General features: G+C 36.6%; 3 protein-coding genes across 4 annotated transcripts in view; 1 reads left to right on the top strand and 2 right to left on the bottom strand.

Moving 5' to 3' along the window:
- LOC140056278 (tRNA-dihydrouridine(20) synthase [NAD(P)+]-like) overlaps positions 1-24857 on the top strand; it is a 261899-nt gene that overhangs the window by 199310 nt on the left and 37732 nt on the right. The gene's annotated exons all lie outside the window — the stretch shown is intronic.
- Positions 1037-10140, bottom strand: LOC140056597 (uncharacterized). Its single transcript, XM_072102025.1, has 2 exons — positions 9514-10140; positions 1037-3010 (listed from the first exon to the last, which is right to left on the bottom strand). The coding sequence occupies exons 1-2, from the start codon at positions 9893-9895 to the stop codon at positions 2067-2069; spliced, it is 1326 nt and encodes a 441-aa protein (XP_071958126.1). The 5' UTR covers positions 9896-10140; the 3' UTR covers positions 1037-2066.
- LOC140057234 (monocarboxylate transporter 12-like) lies at positions 17548-23709 on the bottom strand. Of its 2 annotated transcripts, XM_072102802.1 has the most exons (6): positions 22836-23708; positions 21769-22065; positions 19675-19967; positions 18912-19137; positions 18236-18379; positions 17548-17835 (listed from the first exon to the last, which is right to left on the bottom strand). In XM_072102802.1, exons 1-6 carry the CDS (start codon positions 23005-23007, stop codon positions 17612-17614), a joined length of 1356 nt encoding a protein of 451 aa, XP_071958903.1. In that variant the 5' UTR covers positions 23008-23708; the 3' UTR covers positions 17548-17611. The 2 variants fall into 2 exon arrangements, with proteins under 2 accessions (XP_071958903.1, XP_071958904.1); XM_072102803.1 differs by lacking the exon at positions 21769-22065 and having other exon boundaries at positions 22836-23709.

Genomic DNA, 24857 nt, shown 5'->3' with positions numbered 1-24857 from the left:
GCTGGTTTAATCCGGTCTTGCGTCATTCGCAATGCTAAATTAATAATAATCTCTAATACTCATATTATCAAACTGGTAATATTATCGATTATTATAAATAATTTCAGGCCACATTTTAATAGAATATACCATATAAAATTCCTTTGTTAAAATGTGTACCGAATAAGAGTTAAATTAATATCTTTAGTTTTTCATCGTACTATGTACTTTTAAATATGTTTTCGGTTATGCTAAAATATAATGTATTCTCAGGAAAACATATACAATATTTGTGCTGATGTTTTCTCAGATTTTAATCCAAATTTCCTAGAATAATTTAATTGTTATGGGCAGTTTTTTTCGAATTTATTACAAATTGAATTATTTGAGAAAATAAAATCTTTACTATCTTGTAATAATCCGGCTGTACTGAAAATTAATCTCAATTGAGACTTTATCTGGCGGCGGTCGGTACTTATGTCTTGTGCCCGCCAGAAGTGGAGTGGCGACCACCGCCAAGTTCTTACTCGCCAGTTATCACTATCATTATCGTCGTCATATTCTTATCATTATCATTGTCATCATATCAAAATCGTCATGGGCTTTATTGTCACTGTTCGATCCACGATTCTGATGGTAGAACGAGTCTTCTTGGAGAAGGACTATAAACCATAGGTCCAGTAAACGCAATGCTCGTATGCACTTTGAAGAACCTAGGCCCGGTATATCGTTCGAAACGAGTAGGGGTGTTACCCCAGTGTACAAGTTCATACACGAGCCATTGTCGTGGACAGACGTTACTGGCACCGTATTGGCTGCCGGTGACACGATGGAACCCTCGGGGTAGAAGAATAAAAAGGTGTAATATCTAAGTCCACATCGTCGCTCTGATCTTCATGAAATAGCGCTATATGTTGCATTACATTATAATATATACAGTATTGTGAAAGAAAAACCGCAACGAATAAGGATCTTAGAAACTGTATCATTTATTTCAGTGAATAAAAAAGATTGATAAAAAGCATAATTTAAACTTTTTTTTAAACAGAATGTCAGTATTAAATATATTTTATACATTTTGCGGCATATTTACATCTTATTAACATAATTTATTGAAACCAGATAGAACCTGTCGAGATTTCAGACGTAGAATAAATTAAAAATATGTTTGCAAAATAATACAATGTGCATTTGAATATTTGAATATAATTATTGTAAACGGTTGATGATAATATTTATTCTAGAAAATATTCATGGATATGCAGATTACGGGTAGGTATAGGAATAGGTTGTGTTGCACTGTGATGAATATATATTTATTAGGTAAATAAAAGACTGTATGTGTAAGCACTTATAAACGTATATTATATAGAATATCGTAAAACACTTATACAGTACTGTATTATTAATACACAATTTTGAAATACAAACACGTAATAAAACTGTTGGTCCAACCTTTGTGCCTCATGACAATATTTCTACTATCTCGTGTTATCTCTTTTCCATCTTTCCTCCCTCTTATCATCTCTATCTTTCTTCCTTTCTCTCCGTCACTCCGGGGCCCTCTAACACCCCCACCCACCCTGGCCCCAACCAAGACAATCTATCAACAGAGGTCAGACGATCAGAAGGTTTATCTGTGACTGTGATACGAGCAGTTCGACTCTCCTTTACCGCGGAGAACATGTACATACAGTACTGTTGATGGTATTTGTCGCAGACACTCATTTAGATCAAGGACTGTTATGAGTTCCTATCTTGACAATGTGAGCTCAGTGTCCTGTTGTCGGATTGCCTACTATGGCAAGCCAAGTCCGCCGAAAGTCCTCAATCCATACCATTCAACAACAATGCATTCATCATCAACACAAACCATTCATGTAAAAAATGGTATGGATTGAGGACTTTTGGCGGATTTGGCTTGCCATAGCCTACCCCAACAACCCAGTAAGTTATCGAAACTCGACGTCATCAAATAATGCATGCTTGATTATATCAGTTTGTAAATACCACTCATTATTATTGTAATTATTAGTACTATACAATAGCAATGTTTATATCTTATCTGTTCTATATCTACTTTCCAGCTAGCATATTTCTGTTTCACTTTTGGTATCTTCCGATTCCTGTTTTTCTTCGTTCTTTTTATCAAACCCGTTCGCTCTATCAATCAGTATTGTAAACGAAGCAGAAAGCAGTGCCATTCCGAGCGATATATAAAGTATCAAAACCATGTCACCAATGATGCGTTCTAATTGGTCGTTGCTCGTAAACGAATCCGGCAGCAAATCGCCGAATCCGATCGTACTCAGCGAAATAAAGGCGTAGTAGAAAGAGTCTAAGAAAGTCCAGTCGTATTCTCGATACCAGATTAAAGATGCTCCGGCTGTATTGTACATAAAATATAGGAAAATCACATATAAAACAGGTACTTTAAAATTTTCAGGAACTGAACTGTAGTTTCTATCCGGTTTTTCCAAGTCGGAATTCCGTTTTTTATTATATGAGATAGAGTCGGAATTCCGTTTTTTATTACCGGTACATGAGAGACATTCGGAATTCCGTTTTTTATTACCGGTATATGAGACATATTCGGAATTCCGTTTTTTATTTTCTGACACAATGTCGGAATTCTGTTTTTGTTTTTCTTGATCAACATGATTTACATGACCGTTTTGTTTACCATTATGTTCCCTATAATCCAGTTCTATTACGCTAACAGAAGTTTTGCATGAATGTGATTGGCTGCTATAATTATCCTTATTTGGTGACGTATCATTGGAGTGGTCTGACAAAGAGGTCTGGGCGCTGCTGGCTGTCGCTGACGAGATTGACGTCACATCCGATCTATGCTCCTCCTCTTGCCTACGGTCTATGAAGCAACTCAGGTGATAATACGTAAACGTGATAAGACGACTCAAATGTGTTCCTACCCGGGCCAGAAATATTAAGTTCAAAGGAATGCCGAATAGCGCGTACAGCATGGTGAGACCACGCCCTATTTGAGTTGCTGGCACGTAGTGTCCATAACCTATAAGGAAGAATGTAAATATTTTGTTTAACATTAATAATAACAAAGTATACCATGTCGAAAGGAATGAAGTTATAGTATTTCATAAAGCTTGGTTCCCACTAGAACGTAACACAAGGACGTAAACTTAACGCAAGCGTTTTGACCAATGACAAGTGACATCGATTGTGTATGGTCAAATCTGCTTTTTTTGTGTAATTGTAATGCGGTTGTCTATGTTTTATGTTTATGATTGGGACTACAAAGACAAGCCACTTTGGCTTCTGTGTGTCTTGACCATAAACTATGTAAACTGTTGAATGTTGAATAAATGTTGTTATTTATTACGGTTTTAATGAAGTATTCCTGTTACAGGATCTCAAAACATGTAGAGGAACAAGGCTTAAAATATTTTTAGGTCTACTCGAAAATCTGTCTTCAAATTCACTCGATATAGTCCTATTGGCATGCATATGCTAAAGGTTGTTTGTACTACAGTATATGTGAATATATTACATAATATTATTAAACTGTTGTACGTCATCGATTTATCCATTTGAATGAATCCTAAAAATATTCATATTCGAGGCAAATAATACAACAATAAATACCGTATGTAAATACTATGACACTATTAATAATAGTCATTGTATAAAACGGTAACCGTTTATCAATTTTATATATTTCATTATTCGTATTCTGTGGCCGCATGCATAAAAAAAAATATTTACCGTATCTGACGATCGAATCGCGTTAACGCGTTTGTTATAGAAATTGCGATTCGCGTTCAAAAGGGAATAGTGGTTTATAATGGTTTCAAGTCGTAAACAATATAAAAAGCCCCTCCTTTGAGACGACCCTCTTCATGGATACCTCTGTATTAAGGGGACACTTATCCATCCGTGAAACGACCCAGACCGTCCTATCAAGTAACAATTGGGTTTCAATGTGTTTTCTTAATATGAGGTTAAGTTAGGTTGGAACATGAACCGCTATTAAGGGAACACTGGGCACCACTAAATTGACGTCATTCTGTTGGGGCCCAACGTAGTGTACTAGAACCCATATTTAGAAGTCACCACTAAATGACGTCATTCTGTTGGGGCCCAACGTAGTGTACTAGAACCCATATTTAGAAGTCACCACTAAATTGACGTCACTCTGTTGGGGCCCAACGTAGTGTACTAGAACCCATATTTAGAAGTCACCACTCATTCAGTCACTCTGTAGGGGCCCAACGTAGTGTACTAGAACCCATATTTAGAAGTCACCACTCATTCAGTCACTCTGTAGGGGCCCAACGTAGTGTACTAGGACCCATATTTAGAAGTCCCCACTCATTCAGTCATTCTGTTGGGTCCCAACGTAGTGTACTAGAACCCATATTTAGAAGTCACCACTCATTCAGTCATTCTGTTGGGTCCCAACGTAGTGTACTAGAACCCATATTTAGAAGTCACCACTCATTCAGTCACTCTGTAGTAGGGGCCCAACGTAGTGTACTATGACCCATATTTAGAAGTCACCACTCATTCAGTCATTCTGTTGGGGCCCAACGTAGTGTACTAGGACCCATATTTAGAAGTCACCACTCATTCAGTCATTCTGTAGGGGCCCAACGTAGTGTACTAGGACCCATATTTAGAAGTCACCACTCATTCAGTCACTCTGTAGGGGCCCAACGTAGTGTACTAGGACCCATATTTAGAAGTCACCACTCATTCAGTCATTCTGTTGGGGCCCAACGTAGTGTACTAGGACCCATATTTAGAAGTCACCACTCATTCAGTCATTCTGTTGGGGCCCAACGTAGTGTACTAGGACGACCCATATTTAGAAGTCACCACTCATTCAGTCATTCTGTTGGGGCCCAACGTAGTGTACTAGGACCCATATTTAGAAGTCACCACTCATTCAGTCATTCTGTTGGGGCCCAACGTAGTGTACTAGGACCCATATTTAGAAGTCACCACTCATTCAGTCATTCTGTTGGGGCCCAACGTAGTGTACTAGGACGACCCATATTTAGAAGTCACCACTCATTCAGTCATTCTGTTGGGGCCCAACGTAGTGTACTAGGACGACCCATATTTAGAAGTCACCACTCATTCAGTCATTCTGTTGGGGCCCAACGTAGTGTACTAGGACCCATACTGTATTTAGAAGTCACCACTCATTCAGTCATTCTGTTGGGGCCCAACGTAGTGTACTAGGACCCATATTTAGAAGTTACGTCACTCAGTTGGGTCCTGAAGGTGTCCCCTTAATAGAGGTTCTACAGTAGACATTTTAAACATTGACTAATTATTAACATTAGACTTGTTAACACTATTGCAATTAAGTGCAGAAAATATTACAAATAAACATGAATTATCTACTTAACAGACTTCGGCACAAGCATATTCCTTGTACAAATAAGATTACCATATTTAAATTCATAATGTATTACATACATTAAGACGTTCATGTGATTAAGCATTTAATATAATGTTCTATACGTTACGTTTATTGTGAATTACAATAGCATTATTAACACTCGTATCTAAGTGCCAAAGCCCTATGAACTTATTCGCTTTAGATACAACGACACATAAACTATTTGCTAAACATTATGTTATCATGTTTTTGAATTTTGCTTTGTGTAAAATAAATGAATGAATAAATCGTTTATGAAAAACAATCGTTACAGCAATGAACTGATGAGACCAAGATATAAATTAATAACAGTAATATTATTATTGTTATTCTCAATATTATTTTATTATAACGAGGTAGCTTCTTCATCACTCGTAAGCTTTGTCTACACTATCAAACTAGTTTGACAAAAAGGTATGATGTGCCCAACTATGGCAGTGATATGCCTAAATATGGTAGTGGTATGACATCATCATGTCCATATATGAACACATCACATTTTTTTGTCACATAAAGTTTGATAGTGTAGACAGAGCTTTACGTAATTTTGCTTTTCAAATTGTGTCAAAGTACGGCAAAATATCGTTCGTGACGCAAAATCACTTTGTCAAAATCATCATCTTGTTGCAGTAGGACTAGACTACCACACCAATCTATCGTATAACTCGACATTCAGTTTGCGAGCCGGCCCCATGCACCCCAGGATTAATGTTAATTAATGTATTAATGTGGGATCACAATTGTTATTTAAAGGGGAAAATACATATGACTTTACTATATGAAATAGAGAACTGCGAATCAATTATGAAAACAGCCTAAAATGTATTATAATGTATTATAACATGGGTTAAAGGATGTAGCATGCAATTGTATATATAATAAATGTAGGCCATGGGCCTATGGATGAAACGGAACGAGTGAGTTTGCTATGTGAAGCTTCCCTGAAGAGGTAGGCTAGACCTACATTATGTAGGCCTACTGAGTTACTATGGCATTAATTTGTTTGGTATTAGCGTCGTTCCAATCACGATAGACTGTTTTACCACGATCAATTTTAACAAAAATAAAGGCATTGCAACGTTATCTTTCTGTTTTCAACGATGAAAAATTATTGTTCCAAAATCCACAAATCTACTATACAGGAAAACACATCCACCCGCCCCCGGTTATAAACCCTTTGTGCGCAGTGCGCCAATATAAAATAAGGTATGTAATAAAAATAAACAAAACAACGAAAAATATAAAATTATATTACTACAACGAGAGTGATAACGCTGCTTTTTTACATTGTTGTATTTAGTTACTAATCGTTCAAATATTACATAGGATTTACATAAATTTTGCTCTGTTGCAAACCAACAATACATTCTAATATAGCGTATGGCCTATTTACATTAGAATTACATTAACACACGTGTTGTTGTATACTAATCGAACGGTACACTTATCTTAATTAAAGTCTATCGTACAAGTCATTTGTTGTTGTTTTTTGTCTTTATAGGTAAGTAAAATAATTTTTAAACAAACAAAATTCGATATGGCTGCCAAACACTTGACTTGACTGAAATGTATGTAGGGAGGAGTTCACAGGCCTCCTCCTCAGACACGCCCACATAAAAGAGCCGCCCACAAGTTCCGGGAAACTTTGCACATCCGAAAATATACAGGTACTGGTACAGCTGGTCAAGTAACCGTCTACGGAGATATCTGATAGCCGTTGGCATATGCTACTTTTTTAAGTGTACACTATTTTGGGTGTTTTTCTTTTATGAGAGTACCGTATAGCATTATGAAAGAAACAACACAGAAACGAGTGATAACCATACGGTATCATGGAAAATTCCTTAATACTGCATTTCGTGTGTATCACATGTGTGGTGTATCACCATAATGACGCTGTATTACAGATTTTGCCTATGATACTGAACACATTTAGATAACGAGATCGGTTATGGCCAAACATATTGATATGTTCCTATAGTTTGGCACCGCGTCGTTACAGTCGAAACATGCCAAATTAGGATTGTTTCTGGTGAACGCCTGGGATTAGCGTGTACCTAATCCATTGTGCGTCATGACCATTGCTAATCCCTCTTTAAATAGAAATGTGTTTAAACTCGATCGATAATAAACAAAGCTGATAGTAGTAATCAATGGAATAGTGTCGTTTGTCTTTATAGTAGTACGTTAGCATCTAACAACATTAAGCTTTGGTTCCCACTACAACGTAACGCAAGGACGTAAACGCAACGCAAGCGTTTTAACCAATGACAAGCGAAGTTATAGACAATCACAAGCGAATAAGCCATCGCTTGTGATTGGTCAATTCACTTGCGTTGCGTTACGTCCGTGTGTTGCGTCGCTAGTGGGAACCAAGCTTAAGGCTATCTATAAAAATGTGTGTGCCAATTTTTAGTAGAACCCCTTATTTTGGACATACCTGGGGCTGGGGAGGGGACGCCAGCTGTTAAGGGGACACTTCCCCCATGAAATGAATGAGGGGAGATATATTGTTTTACTACAATTAACAACCCCTATTCAGGGAGACACTCTTATTAAGGGGTTATTAAGGGGGCACTGTTGGGTCAACAGGAGTGTGAGGCGGGTTGGGAGTTGGGCGGGGGGAGAGGCACATTTTTGTGTTTGTTTTTTTTTTTTTTTTAATGCGCCTTGAGCACTCTTGAGTGGTATGTGCGCTATAAAAACCCTGTTATTATTATTATTATTTTCTAATTCTAGCTTTCACAAAGGCTTAATGTGGCAATGATCGATGATTCATTGCATTTATTATGCTGTATATGTTATTATATTTTGGAAATAAATTAAATTGAAATTGAAAAAAACATTATTAATTATTAACGTAATTATTTAAAAAACATTAATGTTTACATTTCTATTGTTACCATCAATGAATCTAAAAAATTCTAATTCGTTTAAGAAATTTACTTTACAATTCATATTCAGTCAAAACTATTATAATAGTTATTCGCATTCATAAATTGTTGTATAAATAGATGTGTGACGTAGGGTGTTGTTATTGTTAGTTTCGAGTTGATGGTACCGGGTTCTTGTGAGTTATCAAAACCTTAGCGTAAAAAAAAAACAACAATAAAATAACTAAATACGGTTTTTTGTATTAGCGATAGTAAAATATAGAAACAGACATTCTGTATTCATGCCGCGCTTGTTCCGCCATCTTTAAAGAGGCATGGGATGCCTCCGTGGTGTCACATCCTTCTTGTTTCCTTTCTCTAAAACGTTATTATATGCTCATTTGTGTTTATATTTAAATATATGCAAATATTAGATAACCTCGACCCAAAATGCATTATAAACTTAATAGTTCGAATTCAATTTTCTGTATGTAAAATTTGAATATAAAGCTATGTATCATTATACAGGTCATGTACGTGGATATGAACATTATTTTCGCGACTTGTAATTAGTACGGTACATTTTAATTTGAGTTTTGACTAAATACTTTGATCTTGTTGCAGTACACCTGCTATGTTGCGTCAAGCCACAGAACACAATACTATTAAGACACTCTAACAACATTATGCTGAGCTCCGGAGACCAAAGGGTTTATCTGTGGCTGCGACACGATCAGCTCCATATCCCCTTAATAAATAATAGACACCACGCGCCACGGAGAATGTACACAGTACAGTCTGTTGGTGTTTGTCGCAGCCAGACATAATATCAAAGAACTGTTACAAGTTGCTATCTTGAGAAGTCGAGCTCAGTGTCCTGTTGTTAGATTGCATTGATACTATTAAGTTCAGTTGATGAAGTTGATATTTATTCTGGGTGAACTTTTATTATCCCAAAGGGTCCAGTGTACGGATAATGATCAGACCAACGGCATACAGGAGGGTCCTACTCTTTTACGAGCACATGAGCAATGTAGTGCACGGGGACTGTGACTGTACGTCCCATCCGAAGGACGAGGCAATTAGAGTAAAGCATCTTACCTAATGTCTGTTTTATTCCATGCCCATCAAACTAACTACAGTAGATGCAGTAACAATGATAATCATTTTGACATTATCTCTTATTAATAATTAACGACAATTAATTAATTAAATCTGCCTAAAAAAAACACATACCTATAGTACTAATTACAGATAAGCAGTAGTGAACTCCGCCGAGGAAATCCCAATGGATATATTTGTTGGGGGATAAACCCATTGCTCGGTATAATTTCGTTTCCAATTCCGATAAGGCTTCTTCCGATATCGTGTTATTCTCAACAGAACTATTACACACAGTGTCTTTAAAAAAATCCGTCATGAGTATTGAAAATTCTTGTTTCATTATCTTGCGATTTTCCTCGGAACCTTCTTCCTCAATTGCAATAAATATCACCGCACCAAAAATGAGGTAAAAAAACCAGACCGCTGTTATCAAAAGTAGAGTAAAATGAGCGCAAAGTTTCGCACAACACGCGTGTCCCTTAAGTTGCTCTTGTCGTCTGCGTAGTGCATGCATTTTCTTCGATGTAGGCCTATTTCCAATAAAACAATCAAGCGAAAATTCTCCAAGTTTATGGCCACAAATGCGTCATTTTAACAGGGCTAGCCCGTCTCAAACGGTTACTACATCTGGTAATCCCAGCTTGGCTGTCTAGTGGTTATTATAACTATTGTTACCGACAACGCCTGTTAATAGATTCTTTTATGGAGAGATTACAAATCGCTTCTGAACGCAACGCTCGTCATAATATACAAGGACGACGCTTATTGGTCAATAGAGCTTTTATTATCGATGCACTGTTATTATTGATCAAATACTGTTTTATAACAACCAGTTTATTTACACATTTTGCAATTAATCATAATGTATCATGATGATATGATACATAGTTAACGTTTGATTGATATGTTTAAACAACCATTGTGATGCCAATATCTTGATATTATAATCCGGGTAACTGGCGGTCAGATTCAGGTGGCCGCGCGCCATAAAACAATCATGAACGCAGTCGTATTTACAACTTTGTCCACACTATCAAACTTTATGTGACAACAAAATGTGATGCGCCCATATATGGACATGGTGATGTCATATCACTACCATATTTGAGCATATCACTACCATATTTGAGCATATCACTACCATATTTGGGCACATTTTGTCAAACTAGTTTGATAATTGAATCGATTCGAAAATTAATTTATCTAGACCAACTAGAATACAAGATCAGTCAGTAACACTAATTGACAACATATTTTCAAATACAATTTCCGAAAAAGTTCTATCTGGTATACTAATCTCGGACATTTCCGACCATTTACCAGTATATCAAATAACTCACTCTGCTTCGTCTTCCCACGTAAACACGCACATGAATAAAGGCACCTCAGTCTCATGTGACACGTATATAGTTAACAATAGAAATATTATGAAACTAAATAGTGATTTATTAAGTGCAGAGTGGCTTGGAGTATATGAAGCGACTGATCCAGAAATCGCTTATAATGATTTTCTGGATAATTTTAAGTTTCTATATAACAAACACCTTAAAAAAACTGTAAAGTCATCAAAACAGTATGACAAATTCAAGCAGCCCTGGATGAGTTTTGGGTTACTAAGGTCAAGTAAAAGAAAGCATGTACTGTATAAAAGGTTCATAAAACACCCTACTGTAAAAAACAAAAATACGTATAAAGAATTTAAAAAAGCTTTTGCACGCACGTGCAAAATCGCCAAAAAGATGTATTATGAAAATCTTTTCAATCGAACAAATGGTAATATTAAAAAAACATGGAATGTTATAAATGATGTAATTGATCCGAATAAAGGAAAAACTAAAGTTCCATCTTCTTTTACACATAGCAATGAAACTATACATGGTTGCGAAAATGTTGTAAATCATATTAATGATTATTTTATTAATGTAGGTTGTAAGGTTCGAGACAATATTGAGTCTACTACGACAAAGTATTCTGAATACCTCACAAACAAACAACGCAACTCAATGTTTTTTTGCTATGTTGATGAGGAGGAGGTACTAAAAGTTATTGAATCTCTCGATTCAAACAAAGCCTCCGGATTTGATGACATTTCAGCTAAAGTTGTAAAGGAAGTAAAATACAATATTTTAAAGCCGCTGACATATATTTTTAATTTATCACTTCAAACTGGACTAATACCAGGGAAGTTGAAAATTTCCAAAGTAGTTCCCATACATAAAAAAGGGGACCGCCATTTGGCCTCAAACTATCGTCCCATATCGCTGTTGCCCATTTTTTCGAAAGTTTTTGAAAAGATTATCCATAATCAATTATACAATTATCTTACAAAATGTAAAGTGTTAAGCAACAATCAATATGGATTTAGAAACAAACACTCAACTTCTCATGCTATGATCGACTTGGTCCATAAAATATTAAATGCATTTGAAAAAAAGGAATATGCACTTACTACCTTTATGGATTTGTCAAAAGCGTTTGACATTATCGATCACAGTATTCTGTTGAGCAAATTGGCGCATTATGGTATAAGAGGCATCGTTTTAATGTGGTTTAGAAACTATTTAAGTGGCCGCAAACAATATGTTTATGCCAACGGTAGATCATCATGTTTAAAAGACACCAATATAGGGGTGCCACAGGGTTCTGTTTTAGGACCACTTTTGTTTTTAATTTACATCAATGATATAAGTCGAGCAAGTAGTAAAATAGATATAATTAGTTTTGCTGACGACACAACTTGTATAACAAGGGGAGATGACCCTACAATGTTAAACCATACTATGAATATTGAACTAGAAAAAATAAACGTATGGCTTAAAGCAAATAAGCTGTTACTGAATGTCAGCAAAACTAATTACGTTGTTTTTAGAACTAGCCAAAAGAACTTTGACAAAAACCAGTTTAAAATAAAAATGAATAATGTGTTATTACATAGAAAAGAAAATGTGACATTTCTAGGTGTAATGTTAAACGAAAATCTTAACTGGAAACATCACATACAGCTTATTAGGAAAAAAATGTCTAGGGCAATTGGTATACTTTTAAAAGTAAGAGAATTCTTTCCTCATAAAGTCCGTATTAGTCTTTATAACACCTTAGTATTACCTCACCTTCAGTATGGTAACTTAATATGGGGAAATACATACAAGAGCACGTTAGAAGTAATACTAAAACTCCAAAAGAGAGCTGTAAAATGCATTACCTTCTCTAAATCCAGACAAGCCTCAGAGCCACTGTTTAAGAAACTAAAAATATTAAACGTTTATGATATTTACAAAGTAAACGTCATAGGATTTATGGCAAACGTAAAATTCAATGAATTACCACATCACATTTTAAATATTTTTAATTACTGTGACAGTATTAGGCCTACTCATAACCTCAGAACAGAAACTGAATTCGAAATTCCCTTCACAAGACTAACTTGCAGTCAACAGTTTATACACATATATGGACCAAAATTGTGGAAAGAATTCACTTGTAATGGTGGTAATAAACCGGTTATCTTAAAGAAACAAAATAAATGTATAAAAAAACAGGTTAAAAAATACTTTTTATCACTATATGCTGATTAACAACACCTTTGTTTATTTAAGTTCTATATACTTGTTCTTATGTAAAAGGGTCCTACAAAAAAACGAAGCTATAGCTTTTTTATGCAGGATCCCTGTTCTCAGTTGTACTGTAATTATGATGTACTGTAATTGATGACTAAATAAATGTGGAATAAATGAAAAATGAAATAATGTAGACCGAGCTTAACAAGAAACCACTCATACTTGCGATTATGTTTCTAGTGTGAAATCCTAAAATAACGGATATCTTCGAAACCGGTTATAACAAAGATACCGTTACTGCTAAACTAAAAAATTGCTCCACGGAAGCCATTTTAAAAGCGGAGTCAATATTTCTTTTTTTATGGACCCGTTTCTGTTTGATTACCGTTCTTTCAAAATACGGTATTTAAATCTGCATTCTCTTGCTAAGTAGAAACGAACCTTTTAACTAATTTCGGATTATTTCGTACTAAACGTGGATGTAGCCCGGGGATTTCTCCGATACCGAACCAATCTGCAATTGGTGTGAATGTGGCTAACGCCCGTATTCTTAAACCGGACTTTAGTCGTAGTTCGAGCTAAAACTAAAAAAATGACGTCATTTTAATTCATAAACCAAACTTCAACTAAATCACCGACTAAATCAGGCCAACCTCGACTAAATCGAGACGGATTTTGATCGATTTTTTTAGTCCTGGAGGGGGCAGACTAAATGGTTGACTAAATGGTTTTTAAACGATGTTTATAAAAAACGTAACAGTCATTGAGTTGTTATATTGGCCAGATATTGAAGAATGAAATATCTATATTTATATTAGCTTAATTAAATATACATTGGTATAAATTATAATAATGAAAACCATCTTTATTTACAACTGTATACAAATTACATTATTTTCTTCGCGCAAGTCCGACTTGAGCTCCGTCACGCCATAGCGACAATGGGAGATGCGGCAATTCACCACGCGATGGAATGTTTAGGGGGCCTAGCGCTTTCTTGTCACGCTATGAAGTGCGTGGTTCGTGGCGATCATACTTTGTTGGGGGCCTAGAAAATATAAAAGTTACCGTACCGCCATGGTTCCTAAATATATTTTTAAGATTTTATTTGTTGTTAATCAAATATACTTCACTGTTAAATTAATACTGATATTGTTCTAATAATTAACGATTAAAATTATTTTTCATGTATATAGTCCTGATGCGTAAAAAGTGTTGTAAGAAATGGAAAGTGATATCAATGCGCAAAATTTCGTCTGCTCCTCAAATACTCTCTTGTCATTGGCCAATGTATAGCCTTTGTTACCCAGACGTGTGCAACTCGACTAAAAGCTCGACTTCATTAAGTCGAACTGCAAACTTCGACTACTTCGTTTTTGAATCTAATTTGAAGTAATAGCTCGAACTACGACTTTTCCAAGTCGAACTTCGAACTACGACTAAAGTCCGGTTTAAGAATACGGGCGTTACTGTTCAATTCATTATGATGAAAATCTGATGAGTCGGTCTATTCGATAGTCCACTCCGACTCAAGATAAGGTCCCAAAATTTGACGCGAGCTGCATTGAAAGTTGGTAATAAAATGATGGTGATGCATTCTCCATTTACGTGGGCGTGGTCAGTACATACCACCACGGTATACTCGCGTGTATTTTTCGAGTGATGTTCGAGGACAATTCTCGAATACGCTGCATTAATTTATATAATGTATCCCGGTTTACACGTTATCCATGGACGTACGTAAACAATACACACTCACGTCATATTGCGAATTTTGGACAAAAAGTGTTTTGAGAGCGCTTTTGATTTAAACATTAGCGCGAGCCTATCTTTACCGCTGAGAATTGTATTGAGAAACCCGAAGACTTCACGCGAGCGAGACGAACTGACTAAGAACATTATTACTATAGATTTTCACTTCATACATGCTTATTATTGAACAATAGTTAGTATAAATAACTGCTAGTTAATTAGAGACATTCGATGTTACTAAGAATACTAAAGAAATTACTTATAATACAAATTTAAAAGATTTATAACGATTCTAGTTTAGGTAACATTCGCCCATTAACAATGGAAACAAACAAATCCTGCGTAGGAAATCGCGGAACTCTAAAAACTTTGTTTTAATATCACGCTAAAATTGTTTCCGAATTTTTAAATACATATTTGTAAATATTATGTTAAATTTCAATATCTTTACTTTTAATCCTCAAAAAATCAAAATGTTGATATTTTTTAAAAGAATTTTATGATCATTTGAAATCGGGTATATTTACTATCGATCGCGCTCCGCCGGTGCCCGAGTAGGTGTGTACGCGTCGCTTTTGCAGGCTCTATTCCCAGTAGCGAGTTTCGGTCGCGCTAACATAAGCAATGTTTTCTACATATACATGCATTAGGGGTAAATTATGTTTAATTGTTTTTACCGCATAACAAAATTCCCAAATTTATTTCTTTTCTTGCCTAACCGTTTCTGTCACCCTAAAATCAAATGCTTTAACTGCATAATTTTAAGCGACAATAACATACAAATAGGCCTACTATAATTTGATCACTTCTGCGCAATACTTTAAAGTTGTTGTATACAATTATTTTAAGAATATAAATAAAAACACACAGAAACTAATAAAATGGCAACTAATTGAAAAGTCAAACTCATTTATTTTATCAATTAAATATTTGAAAAAAATCAAATCAAGTAAGGTACTGCTGTGTAGGCCTTAAATATGATTACTGTATTTTTTTAGTTTTAATTTGTATAATGGCCTAGGCCTAATAATATAGTACTAACAACATGTTTATTTCTAAAGGCAAGAATAACAAACAGCTTTATTTATTTACCTTCAATATTAAATCTATGAGAAACCTCAATTATGAGAATCATTTAAATTTCTGTCACCGTACATTTCATTATACCGTAATGAAAACCTTTAATTTAAAAGACATTTAATTAATAAGAGCTGGTCAAATTTTTTTTAATGTCAACATGCTGTCCATAAATAGCCGCTTTCAAGTGATGCAAATGTTTTCTGGAGTCAGATCCTATAAAAAATATAGAAATATAAAAAGTATGTTAATTTAAATATGTATTTGAAAGATGGGCTAGAGGTATAGGCCTACTGCATGATAAATTAGGCTGAACAACCTAGCATGTGGTCCTAGGCCTACTATAAGGCCTAGCTTAATGTTTTAAATCCCATAAAACGTTTGAATTTAATACAAGTACAAAATCTAATTTATATAGAGTTGTAAAGTGTGGTACATTCAGTACATTAATTAAAATAAATGAGAATGGGGCCTAATATTAATAAATAAACATGTAAAAAAATTGGCCTAAACGACTACGTGTGTATCTTATACGCATTGATTAACACGCAGTACGCGTTGGACCATCAAGGCTAGGCCCAGCTTCGCACAAACCACCGTTATACATGTGATTTGTTTACCTATTTCAATCGCCATTTAAAAAATACCTGAAAATATCAACATGCCCATTTTTTGTCAAACGAATATTTACATTACATAGTAACTTTTTATTTAGTCACTCGTTTACTCAAAAATTGAGGAATTTTGTTATGGTCTCGTAAAAATGTACAATATTATTATTGATAAAAACCGTATAAAATCTAACAAAAAGAAGAGCAAATTCAATGATTACCTGACACGCTCATAACTGCTATCCTGTTCCAAAAACCAAGTCACATGCTTCTTCAACCCTTGCTTTAATTATTCTCATGAATTATTCATAATGAACTATAATTTAAGGCTTTCAATTGGTTAAAAGAGTTTAACCCTATTAAAATTTTAAATTCACATCATTTCCGGGTGATGTTGTCGCGCTTCGATGAATCTCAGAAATCACAAATGACCGCTAGAGGGCTCACTACTTTTTGTCTAGTCTAAATGAATGTGAATAGTGAGGGCGTCATCACATACAAAAATTGATTTATCTAAATTGTCATTCACTGACACTGACTTCTGTTTGCCAAGTACCCTTAATAATAATAAGAATATAATAATTGATTGGTTCAGCGTTTTTTATCAGTGGGAAACTTGTGAAACTTACATAACAAATGAACACTAAATATCAAAAGAGTACATTTCTACTAAAACCACCAAATTATTCGATTATGATGGTTGTCATTTTAAATCTCATCTAACCACACGGACACGAATTGAAGAGAAACGACATGGTGTTGATGTACAAGATTAATGTTTATGAAATGGCAGTGACGTCATCGTGTGTGCGTACGTACGTCGGGGTTCACCTGAAACGCGGCGTTTAATCATCCTTTTTTGCTACAACGAGCGATAACTGGAATTACATAATGTAAAATGATTCGAAAGATGTACATTAAATGTTACATAAATATTTAATTTTGCATAAATTCATAAAACTCATGGTCACATTATACCTTGATAGATGACATCACAGGAGGATAGATGACATCACAAGAGGATAGATGAAATCACAAGAGGATAGATGACAACACAGGAGGATAGATTAGATGATATCACAGGAGGATAGATGACATCACAGGAGGATAGATAAAGATAGATAGATGATAAAAAAACAAAAAACAACAAATGACGATTATTCAAAGCAAAATATAGGCTTTTATTTTACAATTTTTCCCTAATTTATAATTTTCAAATCGAATTAAAACTGTTTAGATTGCCGTAAGTGTCCTGTTGTCAATCTGGTTCGTTTTGATCTGTGTATCTTTGTATTCGATTGTGTCCTTATGCACCAAATTGTATTGTCTCGCATCCGTCATCAAATTTTGTTTTCTAGCCCTGTCGGCAAGCAGCATAAACCCTGCTGCTAGCACATACAACCCCGTGCAGATGAACCAGGGTATGTCATATGAACCAGTTATTTCGTATATCAAGTCTGCAATAAGAAAAATAACATCGAGTCACCTAACTTGTATGGGTCAAACGGGTCATCCCCTCCCCTCCCCACCCCACCCCTGGGTGGTTAAAAGGGGTCTTACGTTGAAAATGGGAGACACCCCCGAAATGGACGTCTAAAATGGGTTGTGTACCCTCCAAATGGACGCTTGAAAATGTGTCGCGCGTTCCCAAATGAATGGAAAGGGATGTGTTAGTGGCGCGATCCGTATAAATTGATATTCTTTGTGAGGACCTCTACATTCTACTCCGATTCCCTTCCGAAACCGTTACCATGCGGTAGCTTATAGTTTACTAGATGCATGGAGACGGTATTATCATCTTTTATTTCAATGAGTGAATTTAAAATGAAATAATTCTAGAGAGTTGGCATTATTTACCTGTTAGGTATGGAGTTGTAAACGCGCCAATGCCGAATGCCAAGTAACTAACGGCCATCGACTCTGACGTTGTGTTGTCTGTTGCTAATTCCATGGCGATAGAGGGCATCAGCACAATCAATAAACTCCGTGGAAGACTCATCACTAAAACAGAAGAAACGGTAAAAAATGTTAAAACCGTATACATAGAATGCATGGTAGGGGTTAAAGAAGCTACATGTACATGTTGACGCCCTGTGGCCGATCTAGGATTTTGAAATGGGGCCTAAAATACTAATTTTTTTTCTTTTCTTTGTCATTTGTATTAGTCTGTAAGCAGGTCCTACTCAATTGTCGAAGCAACTGAGCGTTTCTTCAGAATTTAAATTCGGCATTGTCGCGATTAAATTATTATCGCAACAAAGAATTGCTTCTAGGCATGCGCAGAGGCTCTATGGTTTTCATATCGGCGTGCAAACGAACTAAAATATTGAACATTATAAAATTTATCGCAAATGGCGTGCGCGACGCATGATGGGAAGGTTTGGGAGCAAAAACGTCATGACGCGCACGTACGTGGTTTGTTGTTTGTACGTAGGCGCTACGCGTTGTGACGTTTGCTCCCAAACCCTTCCCATCATGCATTGTGCAATGACGTTCCTCGCGAATTCAAGCTATTTGCGATGAACCTTATTACCTATAAAAACTACGGTTTGACCAGTATGGGAGCCTATGAACGGTAAGCAGACAGTAGGCAGAGCCGTAAGGAGGCTACTCAAGGCATGCTGGTATATCCGTGATATTGGTAATCTATCGGAGAATATGGCAGCTACGATACGTCCGACAAGGTCCCCTACGCCCATCATAAATATGATAAAAGATATTGACGAAATTTCCATTCCATTTTCCAGTAAGAAGTTACCCTAAAACATGAACAAAACCTTGTTATTAAATCATGAAAAAGCAACTAAATGTACCAAAGGTCCAGTAAACGACAGCTGCCTTCCAGGGCTAAGTCTGACTTCGATGCACCGCCGTCGTGTGAATATATCGCTGGACCACCAGACCTCCAGCTAATATTCAACGTGAAATGAATATCTCATCGCGTCACTCAATTGGTTTAATATATTAAGACAACACTTTCTGTGGTGAATGGTTCCTAAATCTCAACTACCATTATGTGAAATTTCTCGAATCTTTTTCCAACGATCAAGAATAATAATTTTATATGAAGGAACTCATAACAAAATAATTTTAAACTGAGTGAAAGTATGACCTCCGGTTAACCTTTGGATGCAAAGCAAGGATGTAAGCGCAACGCAAGCGAGTTGACCAATGGCAAGCGGCAGTTCGATGATCCATCGCGTTATGATTGGTCAAATCCCTTACGTTGCGTACGTTGTTGTGTTGCGTCTCTAGTGGGAACCAAGCTTTAAATGCAGACCTGTGTAACAACTCACCATACTTATAAAAGTAAACGTAATCGTAATTGCTGTTAAAATAAATGCCAGTAAACCAAAACTATAACCTCTTCTTCTGAGTAGAAAGCAATATTTTGCTATGCTAACTGTTTGTTGACGACTAGATTGTTCGGTTTCCTTCTCCCTGGATTTCTTCTTCTTGGGTGTTACGTCCACCATAACTAGAGCTGAGGAATAGCCGACACAGGCCAGTATAACGCTGAGTATCCTAAAGGCAACACGCCATGAATACGTTTCATAAAGCCATTCGATGCCTGGTGACATCAGAAAACCTACAACGAATAAGAAAGCTACGTTTACAAGGAGGCAGCCCGTATTTTTCCCGGGTCCGTAAAAAACTCGGGGGGTCCGGGTATATACATTACGTTTTTCAATCACGCTCGTATGTAGTATTGGTTTTTTTTTTGTGTACGGAATTATCCGGAATACGTTGTGTAAAACGGCTCTTGACCTAAACACTAAACCTATTTTTACCAGAATTCGAACTAACTCCGTGCAACGTAACTTAAACGAAGAAACGGTGCTATCGGGAAAAGGAATTGCGCGCACCGCTCTTTTCAAATTAGTTTCAAAGAAATAGTCATATTCACAGGAATATTACTAGTAAGAGTATGAATACGTTTTCTGTGCTTTTTTGGGGGACAATTGTTTGGGTCCCGAAGGTGTACAATAGGGGTTTATATAATGTTCTTTTAAGTTGGTTTATAAAGGCTAATTTACACAGACGAGCGGTAACGGTAAGCGGAAAACCGCGTAAGCTTGATTCCCACTAGAACGTAACGCAAGGACGTAAACGCAACGCAAGCGTTTTAACCAATGACAAGCGAAGTTATAGAAAGTTAGCAATCACAAGCGAATAAGCCATCGCTTGTGATTTGTCAATTTATTTGCGTTGCGTCGCTAGTGGGAACCACGCTTTAGCTTGTCCAACATAGAATCTGTATCTATTATCACCGCCGGAAACCGCCCGTCCGCTCCGCGCGCTTTGTGTAAATTTTCCATAAGGAATAACATAGATTCTAAATTTGTATTACCGTTACCGCTCGTCTGTGTAAATTGGCTTTAAGCATACGTGTGCTTTAGAGTTTATTGACCGTTATTCTCATACTTTAAATGACTATACGTGATGCACTAGTAAAAAAAATTAACTAATTGATTAATTATTAAATAAAAGTAAATTTTAGCGGTACCAGCAATGACCACCGGATAAAAGATTGTGCAATGTCTGTTATATTGAATATCAGACGACAAATTGGCAGAGAAAATATTGACGAGAGAACGGTCATTTATATTTGACTTGGTTCCCACTAGAGACGTGTTAGCGCAACGTAAGAATTTGACCAATCGCAAGCAATGGATTATCCGAACTGTCGCTTGTCATAGGTCAACTCGCTTGCGTTGTGCGTACGTTGCATGCTAGTGGAAAGTACCGATCTCTAATGCTTGGTTTCCACTAGAGACGCAACACAAGGACATAACGCAATGTAAGTTAGTTGACCAATCTCAATCGATGGATTATCCGAACTGTCGCTTTTCATTGGTCAACTCGCTTTCGTTTTGCTTACGTCCTTACGATGCATGCTAAAGCTTGTTTCCCACTAGAACGTAACGCAAGGACGTAAACGCAACGCAAGTGAATTGACCAATCACAAGCGATGGCGTATTCGCTTGTGATTGCTAACTCCTTATAACTTCGCTTGTCATTGGTTAAAACGCTTGCGTTGCGTTTACGTCCTTGCGTTACGTTCTAGTGGGAACCAAGCTTAAAGCTTGCTTCCCACTAGGACGCAACACAACGACGTAAGCGCAGCGTAGGCCTAATAAAAAAATCCCGTCGAAACGTCATCATAATCTGGGACGTACCATGAAATAATATATACTGAAATGATAACGTCAACTCGCTTTCGTTTTGCTTACGTCCTTACGATGCATGCTAAAGCTTGGTTCCCACTAGAACGTAACGCAAGGACGTAAACGCAACGCAAGTGAATTGACCAATCACAAGCGATGGCTTATTCGCTTGTGATTGCCAGTGAGAACCAAGATTAAGCTTGGATGTACGTTTTTACGTACCTACGCTTATGGCACACAGAGCCGTACACGTAGCTCTAGTGGCATTCCGCTTGTCAAAAACCCTCAGTATCATATCGGTGCACGTCAAATTGCATGCGTTGAAGCCTACACCGAACATAAAGCCATAAGTGATACATAACACGGCCACGTGTTGTACAAAAGACGATGATAAGAGGCCTGCACAGCATAGTGACACTCCCAGTACAACCGTTATCCGATGCCCTAGTATCTGGTATAGAACAGTCACGATGGGCGAGGTAAAGCTGAAGAACGTAAACGATATAGCACCAGGTATACCTGAGATAAAACAAACATAGATAGATTGAGAATTCATTACATTAATTGTCGGCTTTGTGACGTCACGTTGCGGCCATTTGTGCGAGTACGCACGTGTACTGACGTATACCCCGATTCTCATGGTTGTACCCCTCATATTTACGCCCCAGTATAATATAAAAATGCGGTAATAGGCCTGTACAGCATCACATGTGTAACACATGTGCTGCCTTTTGTCATGTAAAGTCACGGTTACAGCTTCATTGCCACTACACAGACGCAAGGACGTCGTTAAAGATTGGTTCCCATTAGTGACGCAACGCAAGGACGTAATGATAATGATTTGACCAATCACAAGCGGCTTATCATTGGTCAACTCGCTTGCCTTGCGCGTGCGTCCTTGCGTTGCGTCTCTTGTGGGAACCACGCTTAAGACGCCATGCAAACGATATTGGGTTTAAAAAACCGGGATTAAAACTTATTGCTTAGGCCCTATAAGTTATATAATATTAATTATGCTGCTGGCCTCCTTTTAGCCTATACATTTTCTCTCTTATACTGATGGGAAAGAAGGGTGACCAAGACTCCAAGTCTTGCGGTGACCTATTTCCCCGCGCCAACATCATCAGCCATCGGTCGTACTGGGGGTTCTATCCCTAATTTCCACATGAGAGCCGATGAGCCCTAATAAAAAAATCCCGTCGATTGCGCATCCGGGGCATCCGGGCGTTCACATTATGAGTTTACTTTTAGCCTAGGCCCTATAGGATTTTATAACGAATATTACTTACCAGCCTGCGTGCTTGTTGAGTTAAAGGAATGCATTATCTCGATGTACAACAGGTTATAGTTAAATAAAACTCCAGATAAACACAAAAAATTACAAAATACCGCAATAAGGACCAGAATAGACCAGTGTTTCTTGAAGAAACCACCATTGCTGTTTTCGTTAACAAAAGCCATGGTGCGTTTGTGGTACGTTACTATCTCCTTTGCGCTGAACTCGTATTGCACTCACTTGGTTATCTGATGGTATTTTTGTATTACCGTTTACCGCTCGTCTGTGTAAATTGGCCTTTAATAATGCAACATTTTCCTGGCAAGAAATCCTGCACAAACACAAATGCAAACAGAACGTAGAGGCCTACATGAAAAAGAAAAGTCTTCTCTGAAAATATACAATTTGAGGTCTATTATACCTACCTACGCTTCAAAACCTTTTATTGTGACGTATTCAACAATTATTCATCATTAATATGTCAATCTATTTAGCTAGCTGTTGCTTCACAATTCAATACAAATTGCTTTCGTCACGATTCAATTGATAAAATATTACCTATTTAAATTTCATTTAGATTGCTGTCTTTTCACGATTCAATCTATAGGAATAATTTAGATTGCTGTCTCTTCACGATTCAATCGATTTGATTGCTGTCCTCTTCGATTCAATCTATTTAGATTGCTGTCCTCTTCACGATTTAATCTATTTAGATTGCTGTCCTCTTCACGATTCAATCTATTTAGATTGCTGTCCTCTTCACGATTCAATCTATTTAGTTTGATGTCCTCTTCGATTCAATCTATTTAGATTGCTGTCTTCCTCATTCAATCAATTTAGATTGATGTCCTCTTCACGATTCAATCTATTTAGATTGCTGTCCGCTTCACGATTCAATCTATTTATAGATTGATGTCCTCTTCACGATTCAATCAATTTAGATTGCTGTCCTCCTCATTCAATCTATTTAGATTGATGTCCTCTTCACGATTCAATCTATTTAGATTGCTGTCCTCTTCACGATTCAATCTATTTAGATTGCTGTCCTCTTCACGATTTAATCTATTTAGATTGCTGTCCTCCTCATTCAATCTATTTAGATTGCTGTCCTCTTCACGATTCAATCTATTTAGATTGCTGTCGCTTCACGATTCAATCAATTTAGATTGCTGTCCTCTTCACGATTCAATCTATTTAGATTGCTGTCCTTTTTACGATTCAATCTATTTAGATTGCTGTCCTCTTCACGATTCAATCTATTTATATCGATGTCCTCTTCACGATTCAATCTATTTAGTTTGCTGTCCTCTTCACGATTCAATCTATTTAGATTGATGTCCTCTTCACGATTCAATCAATTTAGATTGATGTCCTCTTCACGATTCAATCTATTTAGATTGATGTCCTCTTCACGATTCAATCTATTTAGATTGATGTCCTCTTCACGATTCAATCTATTTAGATTGCTGTCCTCCTCATTCAATCTATTTAGATTGCTGTCCTCTTCACGATTCAATCTATTTAGATTGATCTCCCTTCACTACAGTGTTATCACTATCAGAGATTGTAGTAGGCCTGTTTCACGATAAGTGAAATTCCGTTCTCTCTTCACAATTAAAATCGATTTAGTACAGTGATGTTCTCTCTTCTGACACACTACTGCGATCGGAACAGACTGTATACAATCCCTAAAATGGCAGTTCCACCGATCCAAATTAAATCTGAACTGTATTCTGCAGACTGGCGATATCTTTCTTGCAAGACGTTAATTCAGACATCCCAGTGATCAGTGATGAGTCAGTTAAGTACAGGAAGATATCTAATACTTTAAACACCTAAACTATATCTGAGAAATAAAAAACTAATAATATGCATCTTACAATTGATATTATATTAGCTATAGTTAAGCTATATATACTCGGACCCCCGAAGCATGAAGGCGACAAAGAAGAACTCGACCTTTCTAAATATCTTTTATTCGCTCAATCGATACTGCTTTAATAATCAAGTAGAATATTTTGGTAACCTCTATACC

The sequence above is a fragment of the Antedon mediterranea genome, chromosome 8 (genome assembly GCF_964355755.1).
Source record: "Antedon mediterranea chromosome 8, ecAntMedi1.1, whole genome shotgun sequence".
Classification (NCBI taxonomy): domain Eukaryota; kingdom Metazoa; phylum Echinodermata; class Crinoidea; order Comatulida; family Antedonidae; genus Antedon; species Antedon mediterranea.
The sequence above is the reverse complement of the archived record's forward strand: the minus strand, read 5'-3'. Positions and strand labels throughout refer to the sequence as shown.